The following is an 11,394-nucleotide window of genomic DNA, read 5'->3' as shown; positions in this document are numbered from 1 at the left end:
AAGTTTTCAATTTAGATTTAAACTCATGAACAGAATGTGACATTTTCACAGATATACGGGGAGACTATTCCATAGCCTATTCCTATTGCAAATGCACGAATCCCTAACTCTGCGCGTGCATCAAACCCCGCTGAACTGCTCTGTTTTCCAGGCTGAACGGCTGTTACGAGTCTCTGTCGGGCGGCAGCACGTCTGAGGGCTTCGAGGACTTCACCGGCGGGGTCACAGAGATGTACGAGCTGAATAAAGCGCCCGCTGACCTCTTCAGCATCATCGGCCGTGCCGTGGAGAGAGGCTCGCTTCTGGGCTGCTCTATAGACGTGAGCGCTGATCTCTCTCACTCTGCTTAATGCTGGAAAACCTTTCAATGAGGCGTTAGAATGTAATCGCAAGTTGTTTAGCAATCAGAAACAGCCTCATTATATATTCATGAGCTTTGTTCAGTCACAGAAACTTGAATGTGTTTAGTTTCAGATTCTGAGGTCTGTGTTGTTTTTCTGTTTTTGCAAAAGGATGAGGCTGCATTTATATTGTTTGTTAAATAGGGGCTGGGTATCGAATTCGATATTTTTAAGGCACCATTCATTCACACTGAGACTCGCCGAACATGTAGGAATCATATTTGTATTTTTTGCCTTTTGCCGTGTAATATTCTCACTTCGACAACATTTCATTTGAGAGAAACTATCCTCACATCACACAAGAAGGTCTACACCTCAGCCCGTCAAAATATATAATGTGCATCTTAATGTAATACTACTATTACTTCAAGAGAAACTATCCTCACATCACACAAGAAGGTCTACACCTCAGCCCGTCAAAATATATAATGTGCATCTTAATGTAATACTACTATTACTTCAAATAATACTAATAATAATACAATTATTATTTAAACTAATTTTCTTCCATGTTATAATTTTAACAGTAAACCTCTGTTGTGTAGCACTTGTTTGCCAAAAAATTAAAGGGCTTGATTAATTTTCATTTGAATAAAAGATAAATTAATGTTTTGTGCCTTCATTTGATTACCAGAAAAATTAAAATGCACAACACAGATTTTCTAAGAACCAACACCCCCCCCCCAACCCCCCCCAACCCCCCCCCCCCCGTGCCAAAAAGCTTTGGCACGTTTAGAGGAACAAGCTAATTTGAGTTTTCTAAGTTTATAATCTAATATTTCTAATTATTTCAGCTTTATATAAATTCCGGAAAATTATTTCAATAGTTGTAGTTTTAGTTAATGATCACAACACTGGTAAGTATGATTATTTTGCTAATGTCTTTATTAGTGAGGGTGTTTAAGTTCATTGTCTTATTGCATTACACTTCTTTTTGTCCTCAAGATCAACTGTAAGTTTGACATGGAGGCGGTGACCTTTAAGAAGCTGGTCAAAGGTCACGCGTACTCAGTGACTGGAGTGGAAGAGGTGAGCCAGAGACTTAAACACAAACACTTACTATACACAACAATCTAGCGAGTTTTAGATGCAGATTATCTTTCTTTGAGGTTCCCGTCATGCTTTCAAGTCAGATAAATGAACTTACTAAAACATGTATATTTTGAATGCCATGTAAGTCGCTTTGGATAAATGTGAGTGAAATTCAGGCATCCCAGCTTTCCTTAGAAGCTCCGGGAGTCTCCCGCATGTTGAACGCCATCCCTGATGACTGCATATTATATACAATCTCCTAGAAATCAAGCCAAGCGAGAGAGAATAATATAAATCAAAAAGGACATTGGACACGTTTCCGGTCTTATTGAATATGAAATCTGTGTTGATCAGGTGGTCTACAGGGGAAACATGACTAAACTGTTGCGCATCAGGAACCCGTGGGGGGAAGTGGAGTGGACCGGAGCCTGGAGTGACAAGTGAGAAACAAAAAGAAGAACTGATAGAGTCTGTTTTACTGTGATGAAGTTGCTCTGATGACCGATCTGACGTGTGTGTGTGTTCAGCTGTCGGGAATGGGACAGCGTGGACCACTCCGTCCGGGCCCGATTACATAACCGCAGTGAGGACGGAGAGTTTTGGTGAGTGGATCATGATCTGACAGATTTAGATTAGCAGCTAGTCCCATAGTTTTAGGGAAAAATCCCTAGATTTCTTTAGCAACACCCTAGAAACCACCTAGCAAACACCGAACACCCTAGTGCAGGGGTCAGCAAATTAAGTTCGGCATCGGGCCAAAAAAAATAATTTAGAAATGAATTGATGAAAAATGCAACTAGAATTGCCTGTGATAGACTGTTACAGTGTCTTTTGTAACTGGCTGCAACACGCCTATAGAGAGAAATGGACATTTCATACGGATTATATAAGCAGAGAGAGTTGTCTGTTTCTTTTCGTTTTAAATTATTTTGTTTAAATGTAGACATTTCAAGCCTTCTATATATATATATTTCTCGTGTCTGTGAGGCAGCTTAAATGCTGAGTTTCGGTTCATTTATGAGACGCGCTCCAGTTCACATGCAGATCGAGCCGGCGCCTCCACGTCCTGATTAGATTGTCTGCTATATTTGCTTTCTCTTACTTACTATACTTTACTACTCTTACTTTACTTACTTACTTTCTCTCTCTCTCTCTCTCTCTCTCTCTCTCTCTCTCTCTCTCTCTCTCTCTCTCTCTCTCTCTCTCTCAGGATGTCGTTCAGTGATTTCCTGCACGAGTTCACCCGCTTGGAGATCTGTAACCTGACGCCAGACGCTCTCCAGGCGAGTCAGGTGAAGAAGTGGAGCACGTCGCTCTATCAGGGCGAGTGGAGGAGAGGCAGCACGGCCGGCGGCTGCAGGAACTTCCCAGGTACAGCATCCGCAGGACATCGCTGGCTCAGTGTTAGGGTTGGGAATCCGATACTTGTTATAAAACTAAAGGAATCAAAAAGCGGAATCGAAAATATGTGTGCATTTTAATGTGGTTTTAATGCAACACTATGTCGTTTTTGCTCTCGGGTCCCCCTACAGTTGGGAAACAGTATTGTCTTCTACTACGGTTGTAAAATCTGTCATGGTTACACCAGGGGATACACGTACATTTGTTGACAAGCCGATACTGTCTTGAGTTCTCGCGAGTTCTCAGGTCATATGAATATAATTGGCTACTGTTTTACATAATGGATATGCTAATTCAATTCAATGTTTGTGTGGTAGGTAATAGCCATATATCGTCAATATTATAATATCAAGCTACCATAGATGAATCTGCAAATTTGAAAATCGATTTGCATTATAGACTGAGGCAAGACCAATAGCCTTTAACCAGAAAAATAAATAAACAAACATGACTATCAGGCTGCAGACATTAGGATAGTTATCCTGAAAGATTATTTATTATAACCATCGTAAACATACATGTTAGTGTTTACCGTTACTAGCTACCAGATTGATAATTCGCTACTCTACTAGCATTACTTGATTCATGAAGATAAATGGAGGATCAGATAGTTTCCGTAACATGGCCAGCCATGTTATTCAGCCTTTTACATTTCGCGTGGTAGTCAGCTCCCCGACTCCCTGATTTATTTATACATTTATAAACACTTTTTAGATGACTGACTGCTGCGCTTGTGACTTTTAATTTGTCTCCCTCCCTTAGATACTGCAAAATTTGGTATTGATCTGTTACCAAATACATATAGGGTCAGTATTGCCGATACCGATACCACACAATTATTAGTTATTAGGCACCGTAGAATGAATGCTTTACAGCCTTTTTTAAAAAAGAAATAAAAATAAAGAATAAAAAAAATCTCTCCCTTTTTTCTGGTTTTAAAAGCAATTTAAATAAAGTGAAATAAAGTGCACACAATTGTTACTGAAGAACAAACAAAGAAAAAATATACCTGTGCAATTACATTCCCTGAGCCCCCCTTCTGTTCCTCGCGGCCATCCTGATCTCTCATTCAATGTGCTATTATCAGCCTTCGCTGCTCCTCGGCGCGTTGTGTCAGTGAGTCACGGGACGACACAACAACGAATCACAGAAGAGCAGCAGGAGGGGGAGGAGGAGCAAATGGATGTGAAAGCAGCGTTTGCTCAGGATTGTAGAGGTAGAAGACACGAGCAAAGTATAGTGAATGCAGAGGAGAGATATTTAAATTAAAATATCGATTCAATTACAATTGTAGTGTATACCAATACCAGTGTTGGCATCGATACTATCGATATTTAGATCGATCCGCCCACCCCTAGACAACAACATACAGACGGGTATCAAACGCTAGTTGGGCTCTCACGTCAGAATCTGAGGAAGTGGGGGAAGTGACGTATGCCGTAAAGCAGTCGAATTTTGTAGTTTTATTTGTGCCCGGGTTACTACCCGAAACCCGAAGTTACATAGTGCCAGTTAAAGCGATACAGACACTGTCAGGTTACGGCAAACGTGTGATTCAACCTATTGTAAGTTGATGTACCATCACAAGGATCTTGGAAATATATTATGAAGGTTGAAAAACTGCATAGTGCTGCTTTAAACCATTCAAGCGCAAGAAGATGTGAAGAATAATAGTTTTGCGCTGTTTTCCCACTTCGTCTTGCGCTTGAACGGAATAATAGACTGTGAAGTAGAAGTGAATGTGAACCGTTGAGAAAGAAAACGTGTAACAGTATATTGGATCCATGCGTCAGGTCTTAAATGGACAGCAGCCTAATAAACCAGACTAAAAGCAGACTAATAAAAGTTGTCCCCATCTCCCCCCTCCTCCTCAAATTCGACGTTCACGCTGGTTGCCCAATTGAGGACACACTACAGGAACAAGCACAATTGACAATGTAAAGCTCGTCGCCTTGATTTATCCGCGTTTTAATATGCCTCTGGACATAGAGCTTTTTAGATGGATGCTGAGACTTTTAGGTCGGGTATAATCTGCGATCTCTGACACAGTTTGTTTGCTGGTTTCCATGGCTACAATACTCTGTGTTTTCTGCCAAATGGCAACCCGGGGTGTCGAAGTATTATCGGGTGAATTGGCAGTGGGATCACTATTTCAAAGTAGAAAAACTGGCTGTCAGATTGTTTTTCATAGAAACAAGTATGTGAACTTAGCATGATTCCTAAATCTATGCAAACATGTTTTGGTGTGTGTGTGTGCTTTAGTACAGTAAAAAAAAAGAAGACATAAAGCACCTTTAATCAAAGTACAAAAGAAAAAGAAAATCACTCACCTATTTTGGCCGAGTAACTTTTGTAAATTTAATAAGGATTAATGTGTATTTTATTTGTAAAAAGAAAACTATGCAGTGTTATTTTACATTTGATTTCAATTTCTGAACTTTGTCCAGTTGTATTTTACTTGCACTATGGCATTACTGACTGTATATTTGTCTTTAATAATGTTTGAAATTTATATTAGTCTAGTTTATTAGTTGTTCTTTTGGTTTTTGATTGTTGTTTATGGTATTCAGCTGCAACAGAATGCTTTGCAAAAAGACACAGAAGAAATATGTTTGATATCTAAATGTTTGAGTTTTTTATACCAAATTGGAATCGAAACTGAATCGATAAGAATCTGAATCGATAAGAATCTGAATCGATAAGAATCTGAATCGATAAGCAGAATCGTAATTTAAATCACTTAAGTTCAAACGATACTCAACTTTAGTCAGTGTCTGCAAGGCGGCGAAATCCTCATCATCCTCTTATGTTCCCATAAACCATAGCCACGTTCTGGATCAACCCTCAGTTCAAGGTGGCCTTAAAACATCCGGATTCTCCTGGCCAATCAGATTGCAGCTTCCTGGTGGCGCTGATGCAGAAGGACCGCAGGAAGAAGCGGAGAGAAGGAAAGGACATGGAGACCATCGGGTTCGCCATTTATGAGGTCAGAAAGCAGATCGCTTTTGTTTAACTTGTCTGAAGTTTGTGTTCACTTGTTTTCTGGCTTTATTGATTGCTCTTTTTGATTGGTCTTTTTTTTCACCTTTATTTTTGCAGGTGCCAAATGAGGTACGATGAGAGGCCTCTTGAATGACTGAATTTTAGATTGAGATATTTCAGAGTTTTGAAGGTCTTTAAATACTGTAGAACATTTGGTCCGTTAAGGTAAATAAGATCATCTTGAGGACACTGCGTCTGTTTCACTAATAGTTGCATGGATTATTCATATTCATACTCACAGGAGAAATGTGTGCCTAATTCGCAAAACATGCATACGCATGTGAATATGGTCTTAACCTCCTTCTAATGTTAATGAATTTGGAGTACTCTAAATGAGTGACCTCATGCCCAAGGTTAGTCATTTGCTTAAAACGCCCACATCGTCTTCATATAAGGCTTTTTTCACTTTTTTTTTGTGGTAAATTTAGAATACATTTTAGTAAGAAAGTTATTGATGAATCATGATTTGTGAAAACGTTTGTACGCAGATTTCACACACAAATTCATGTGTGCTCATGATTAGTGTATGAGACCCAATCTTTGTCCAAAGCAATATCTATAACAAGACCGACACAACCCACAGTTGATGCTTTTTTGTGTATTTCTCAGTATACGGGTAGGTCAGCCGTGCACCTGAAGCGGGATTTCTTCCTCAGTCACGCGTCCAGCGCTCGCTCTGAGCTCTTCATCAACCTGCGGGAGGTGAGCTCGCGCTTTCGTCTGCCGGCCGGCGAGTACATCATCGTACCGTCCACCTTCGAGCCCAACAAAGAGGGAGACTTCGTGCTCAGAGTTTTCTCAGAGAAACCAGCCAACTCAGAGTAAGTCCTGTGGGAACTAATCATCCATTTTACAGCATTAAACAGCTAAAAACAACAGGAAACCAGCTAAAAACGACAGATTTACACACACACACACACACACATATGCACACACCCCACATTTATGATTGATGTGACAGTACTAAGAATTGATCCTGTTGTGCACTAATTTTGGACCTGGTTAATGAAACTGTAGCACTATAGTGCTTGTTCTAATGCTGAAACACTGAGCTTTGATACATGTTTGCTTAATCAAGTAGAGGAAAAGATTATTCACGGGCTGATATTGTGTTTTGTCTTTGTACCCTTCAGAGAAATGGATGATAAAGTCACGGCTGATATTCCAGAGGAGGTGAGATGATCAGTTCGAGACACATTTCTATGTTTAAGCAATAAGATAAGTAAGATTACACTGCGTTGTTGATGTAGTCTGGTCTAAAGGCTGTAGTTTGGCATAACAGACAGCTATATAGTGTATTTGTGCTGCTAGAACATACAAAAACAATCAAATTAATTCAATAGAAGATCTAGTCCTGATGTGTAAACTAAGTTGAATAGTATTTAATAGTTAGTGGTGCTGTGATACGCTGTTATTTTATCAGTCATTCCCTCATTACAGACACTGTATTCTCTCTCTCTCTCTCTCTCTCTCTCTCTCTAGCAACACCTGCATGAGAGTCAGATTGACGCGGGCTTTAAGAGTCTCTTCAGACAGCTGGCTGGACCGGTGAGAGACACATACACACCTGTCGTGTGCAGACGGTCTATATAATGATGCATTGCTACAGAGATCATGTGTGATTGTGTTTTCTAGGACATGGAGATCAGTGTGACGGAGCTGCAGACCATCCTCAACAGAATCATCTCCAAACGTGAGATCTTCATAAGCAAAAGATGACACAGTAACTTTGATTTCCAAACCTTGGGGAACTTTCTTTCCAAGACAGCAGACTAAATTACATGTAGTTAAATAAAGGTTAATAAAGCGATAGCATATACTTCTGTAGTCAGTCGTCTCAATCTGGCTACACTCTCAAATTACTTGAATATTTGCATCTGAATATTGAGCAATAGGATTTAAAATGGTGTTTTTTATTTTTACAAGTATTGACTCTCACTTCTATATTATATTTTTGATTCATCTACACTGTAAAAAAATTTCTAGCCTCCCCAACTCAATATTTTCTATTGACTGGTCACATCTAAATTTAGATAAAGTGAAATTCTGCAAATTGATCAAATTAAATTCGCAGAATTTCACTTGGGCCAACTGAAAAATTTAGATGTGTCCAGTCACTAGAAAATATTGAGTTGGGGAGGTTAGAAATTTTTTAACAGTTTTTCATTCATAGGATTTGCCCGATTACTCTATGCCGTCTCTCACTAGTTTCTGAAACAGAGCTAATGTCCTTCACTAACATTTTAAGTACCCCATTATGCTTTTTTGGGATATTCCCTTTCATGTAGTGTGTAATAAAGCTGTTTGTGAAAGTAAAAGGTCTCCAAAATTTAAAGGTCAAAGTGAACAATAAATGAATCTGTTGTCTGCGAAAAAAAAAGTATGATTCTGAACTTCCTGAAACGAGTCGTCAGTAATTCCAATCTCACTTCCTGCTCGATTCTATGAAGGTTTGTTAGTAATTTGCATAAATGCAGTGTAGGTTTTCATTGGCTGCCGGGGAATAGCATCTCCTTTGCCCCGCCCTCAAACACTGTAGTCGCAGCTGAGACTGGAAGAGTTTGGTTCGTGTTGTCGACATGTTGAGAATACGCTTTTTTTAAAGCAAATATATTTTACTGCACTTCCAAAGGATGAGATTGATACGATAAAACGACGCCATAGCTACTGTTCGTATCTCTGTGTATCAAGTGTGGAGGAACTGCTGAAATTCACATATGGTAATCAATGTTTCGTTTCCGACACACGCTGTAAGCAATCGACCAATCACAACACACTGGGTCATCTGGCCAATCAGAGCAGAGGAAAGCTCTCAGAAAGGCGGGGTTTAGAGAGACCGAATCCTTTATCGAGCCGTTTCAGACACTGAGAGAAAAGAGTGTGTGTAGTGCAGTGTGTTATGAGAAAATGTAAGTGTTTTTTGACCTTGGATGTAGAATTATTATAGGAGACTCCAAAACTAAACTAGGAACTTTTAACAATGCTTAATAGGGGCACTTTAAATGAACTATCAGACTGATCACCGGTCAAGAAAAAGACGTGATGAGTCCTGAACACTCGTCTGTGTTTGTGTCTTTATTCCACAGATAAGGATTTAAAGACCGACGGCTTCGGGAAGGAGTCCTGTCGGAGCATGATCAACCTCATGGATGTATCCTTCCCACAGATTCTGCTTTAACGCAAGAAATATTCAATTTGAACTCGTCTGCAAATATGAGTTCTCCTCTTTTGCTTTGTCACCAGATATATTTAGCCACCATTGCTGTTTTGATGTCAAGTCTTGTTCGCTTTCAGGCCTTTCTGTCTCCGTTCTCACTGTATTTCTGCTGGTCTTGCTCTTATTGTCCTTGACATGCTTCAGGCGGACGGCAGCGGGAAGCTCGGACTCACAGAGTTTCATGTGTTGTGGGAAAAGATTAAACGCTACCTGGTGAGATGATGTTATATTATGTTCATGTTTTTCAAAGATGGTCTTTAGTGAAGGCTCTTATGACGAGTTAGTCAACACATTTACACATCAACAGCTTTTCTGTGTTCAGAAGCTGGACCGGGACATTATTACTTATTACTTATGTCAGCCAGTCACAACACAAGTCATTTACATATAAAAGTATTAAAGGTGCAGCTGAAAAAGCAGCATGTTTAATTCTCCGGGTCAGAGAGAAGGTGGGAAAGGTCATGAACTGGTGAGGTCACCTGTATTTATATAGCAATATACTTGAGATGTGATTATACAAATTTCCGTATTTTCCGTATCTGAATCGTGTAAATCCGAGAAGAAAATGGTCTTTACCCAATCACATGCCTCGATACCAGACAGATTATTCCAAAGCAGCTCCAGATTAATAAATAGGAAAAATAACAGTGTTAATGTTGCAAAGTCACATACATTAAGAAAAGAAATGCTGTCAATTCTGATTTCCGACTTCATATTCCAGTTATTTCTGCTCAGTTTATGAAGTCTTCCTCCTGTTCACAGCAAATCTTCCGAGACCACGACCTGGATAAATCCGGCACTATGAGCTCTTACGAGATGAGAAGAGCTCTGGAAACAGCAGGTACACTGACTGACACTGATATCTCTTCTGTTCGGTTTCTATCCTCCACTCATCTCTTCCTCTCTTTCTCCAGGCTTTAAGCTGAACAACCATTTATTCCAGCTGATCATCCTGCGGTACACAGAGCAAGACCTCTCCGTGGATTTCGACAACTTCGTCACATGTTTAGTGCGACTGGAGACCATGTTCAGTGAGTCGGACTGGGAAAAACAATTAGTCCTAAATATTAGAATTGTACTGTTTTTGTTATTCAATAATGTTGCAAAGATTATATAGAAAATATATACACAACTTTTCAAAAGTTTGAGGTCAGGAAGATTTTTTTATTATTATTAACTAAAACTAAAATTATTAAAACATTTATGTAAATTGAAATAAAGCTGAAATCAAAAATATAAGTATTAGTTGGAAAACTTATGTGCTTAAGTTTAAGCACAGAATTAATAAATAAAAGCTAAAAAAAAAAAAATTAAACCTAAATAGCAATATTTGAGAAAAAAAACGAAATGAAATTACAATTACTAAAACACATAAACTGAAAATAAAAAGCTAATTAAAAACATTAATAAAACTATAATAACTAAAATAAAAACTAACGCTGCTATACTGTCACTTTTGATCAATTTAATGCATCCTCGCTCAATGAAAGTATAAATATCTTGCACAAAAAAAATCTTCCTGACCTTAAACTTTTGAAAATATATATACAACTTTTCAAAAGTTTGAGTCAGGAAGATTTTTTTTCTGTAAGATATTTATACTTTCATTCAGCGAGGATGGAAGTGACAGTATAGCAGCGTTAGTTTTTATTTTAGTTATTATAGTTTTATTAATGTTTTTAATTAGCTTTTTATTTTCAGTTTATGTGTTTTAGTAATTGTAATTTCATTTCGTTTTTTTCTCAAATATTGCTATTTAGATTTAAGTTTTTTTTTTGCTTTTATTTATTAATTCTGTGCTTAAACTTAAGCACATAAGTTTTTCAACTAATACTTATATTTTTGATTTCAGCTTTATTTCAATTAACATAAATGTTTTAATAATTTTAGTTTTAGTTAACAATAATAACCCTGCAGTAAAGACATTTATAATGTTGCAAAAGATTCTATTTCAAATAAATAGTTTCTTTTCTTTCTATTAATCAGAATTCTGAAAAAAACAAATTTGTTTTCACACAAATATGAAGCACCACAACTGTTTTCAACATTAATAATAATTAAAAATGTTTCTTGAGCATCAAATTATTATGATTTCTGAAGGATCATGTGACACTGAAGACTGGAGTAATGATGCTGAAAATACAGCTTTGATCACAGGAATAAATTACATTTTACCATATATTCACATAGAAAACAGTTATTTTAAATTGCAATAATATTTCACAATGTTTACTGCATTTCTGATCAAAGAAATGCAGACTTAGTAAGCAGAAGAGACTAGTAATATAGAGAGGATTCATG

The 11,394-nt window shown here is 38.0% G+C and overlaps 1 protein-coding gene across 2 annotated transcripts in view; it reads left to right on the top strand.

Moving 5' to 3' along the window:
• Nucleotides 1-11,394, top strand: part of capn1 (calpain 1) — a 31,678-nt gene that overhangs the window by 19,108 nt on the left and 1,176 nt on the right. For both annotated transcript variants that reach the window (XM_077227554.1, XM_077227555.1), the window contains exons 6-20: nucleotides 152-320; nucleotides 1,347-1,430; nucleotides 1,788-1,873; nucleotides 1,961-2,035; nucleotides 2,644-2,804; nucleotides 5,660-5,820; nucleotides 5,934-5,945; nucleotides 6,486-6,697; nucleotides 7,010-7,049; nucleotides 7,359-7,424; nucleotides 7,512-7,569; nucleotides 8,963-9,027; nucleotides 9,238-9,306; nucleotides 9,856-9,934; nucleotides 10,008-10,124. In XM_077227554.1, the coding sequence (XP_077083669.1) occupies nucleotides 152-320; nucleotides 1,347-1,430; nucleotides 1,788-1,873; nucleotides 1,961-2,035; nucleotides 2,644-2,804; nucleotides 5,660-5,820; nucleotides 5,934-5,945; nucleotides 6,486-6,697; nucleotides 7,010-7,049; nucleotides 7,359-7,424; nucleotides 7,512-7,569; nucleotides 8,963-9,027; nucleotides 9,238-9,306; nucleotides 9,856-9,934; nucleotides 10,008-10,124 (1,454 nt within the window). The remainder of the gene's footprint in view (nucleotides 1-151; nucleotides 321-1,346; nucleotides 1,431-1,787; nucleotides 1,874-1,960; nucleotides 2,036-2,643; nucleotides 2,805-5,659; nucleotides 5,821-5,933; nucleotides 5,946-6,485; nucleotides 6,698-7,009; nucleotides 7,050-7,358; nucleotides 7,425-7,511; nucleotides 7,570-8,962; nucleotides 9,028-9,237; nucleotides 9,307-9,855; nucleotides 9,935-10,007; nucleotides 10,125-11,394) is intronic.

The sequence above is a fragment of the Siphateles boraxobius genome, unplaced genomic scaffold, assembly GCF_051911475.1.
Source record: "Siphateles boraxobius isolate OS27281-9 unplaced genomic scaffold, OSU_SipBor_1 130, whole genome shotgun sequence".
Classification (NCBI taxonomy): Eukaryota; Metazoa; Chordata; class Actinopteri; order Cypriniformes; family Leuciscidae; genus Siphateles; species Siphateles boraxobius.
Note: the sequence above shows the minus strand (reverse complement) of the source record. Positions and strands in the feature narration are given on the sequence as shown.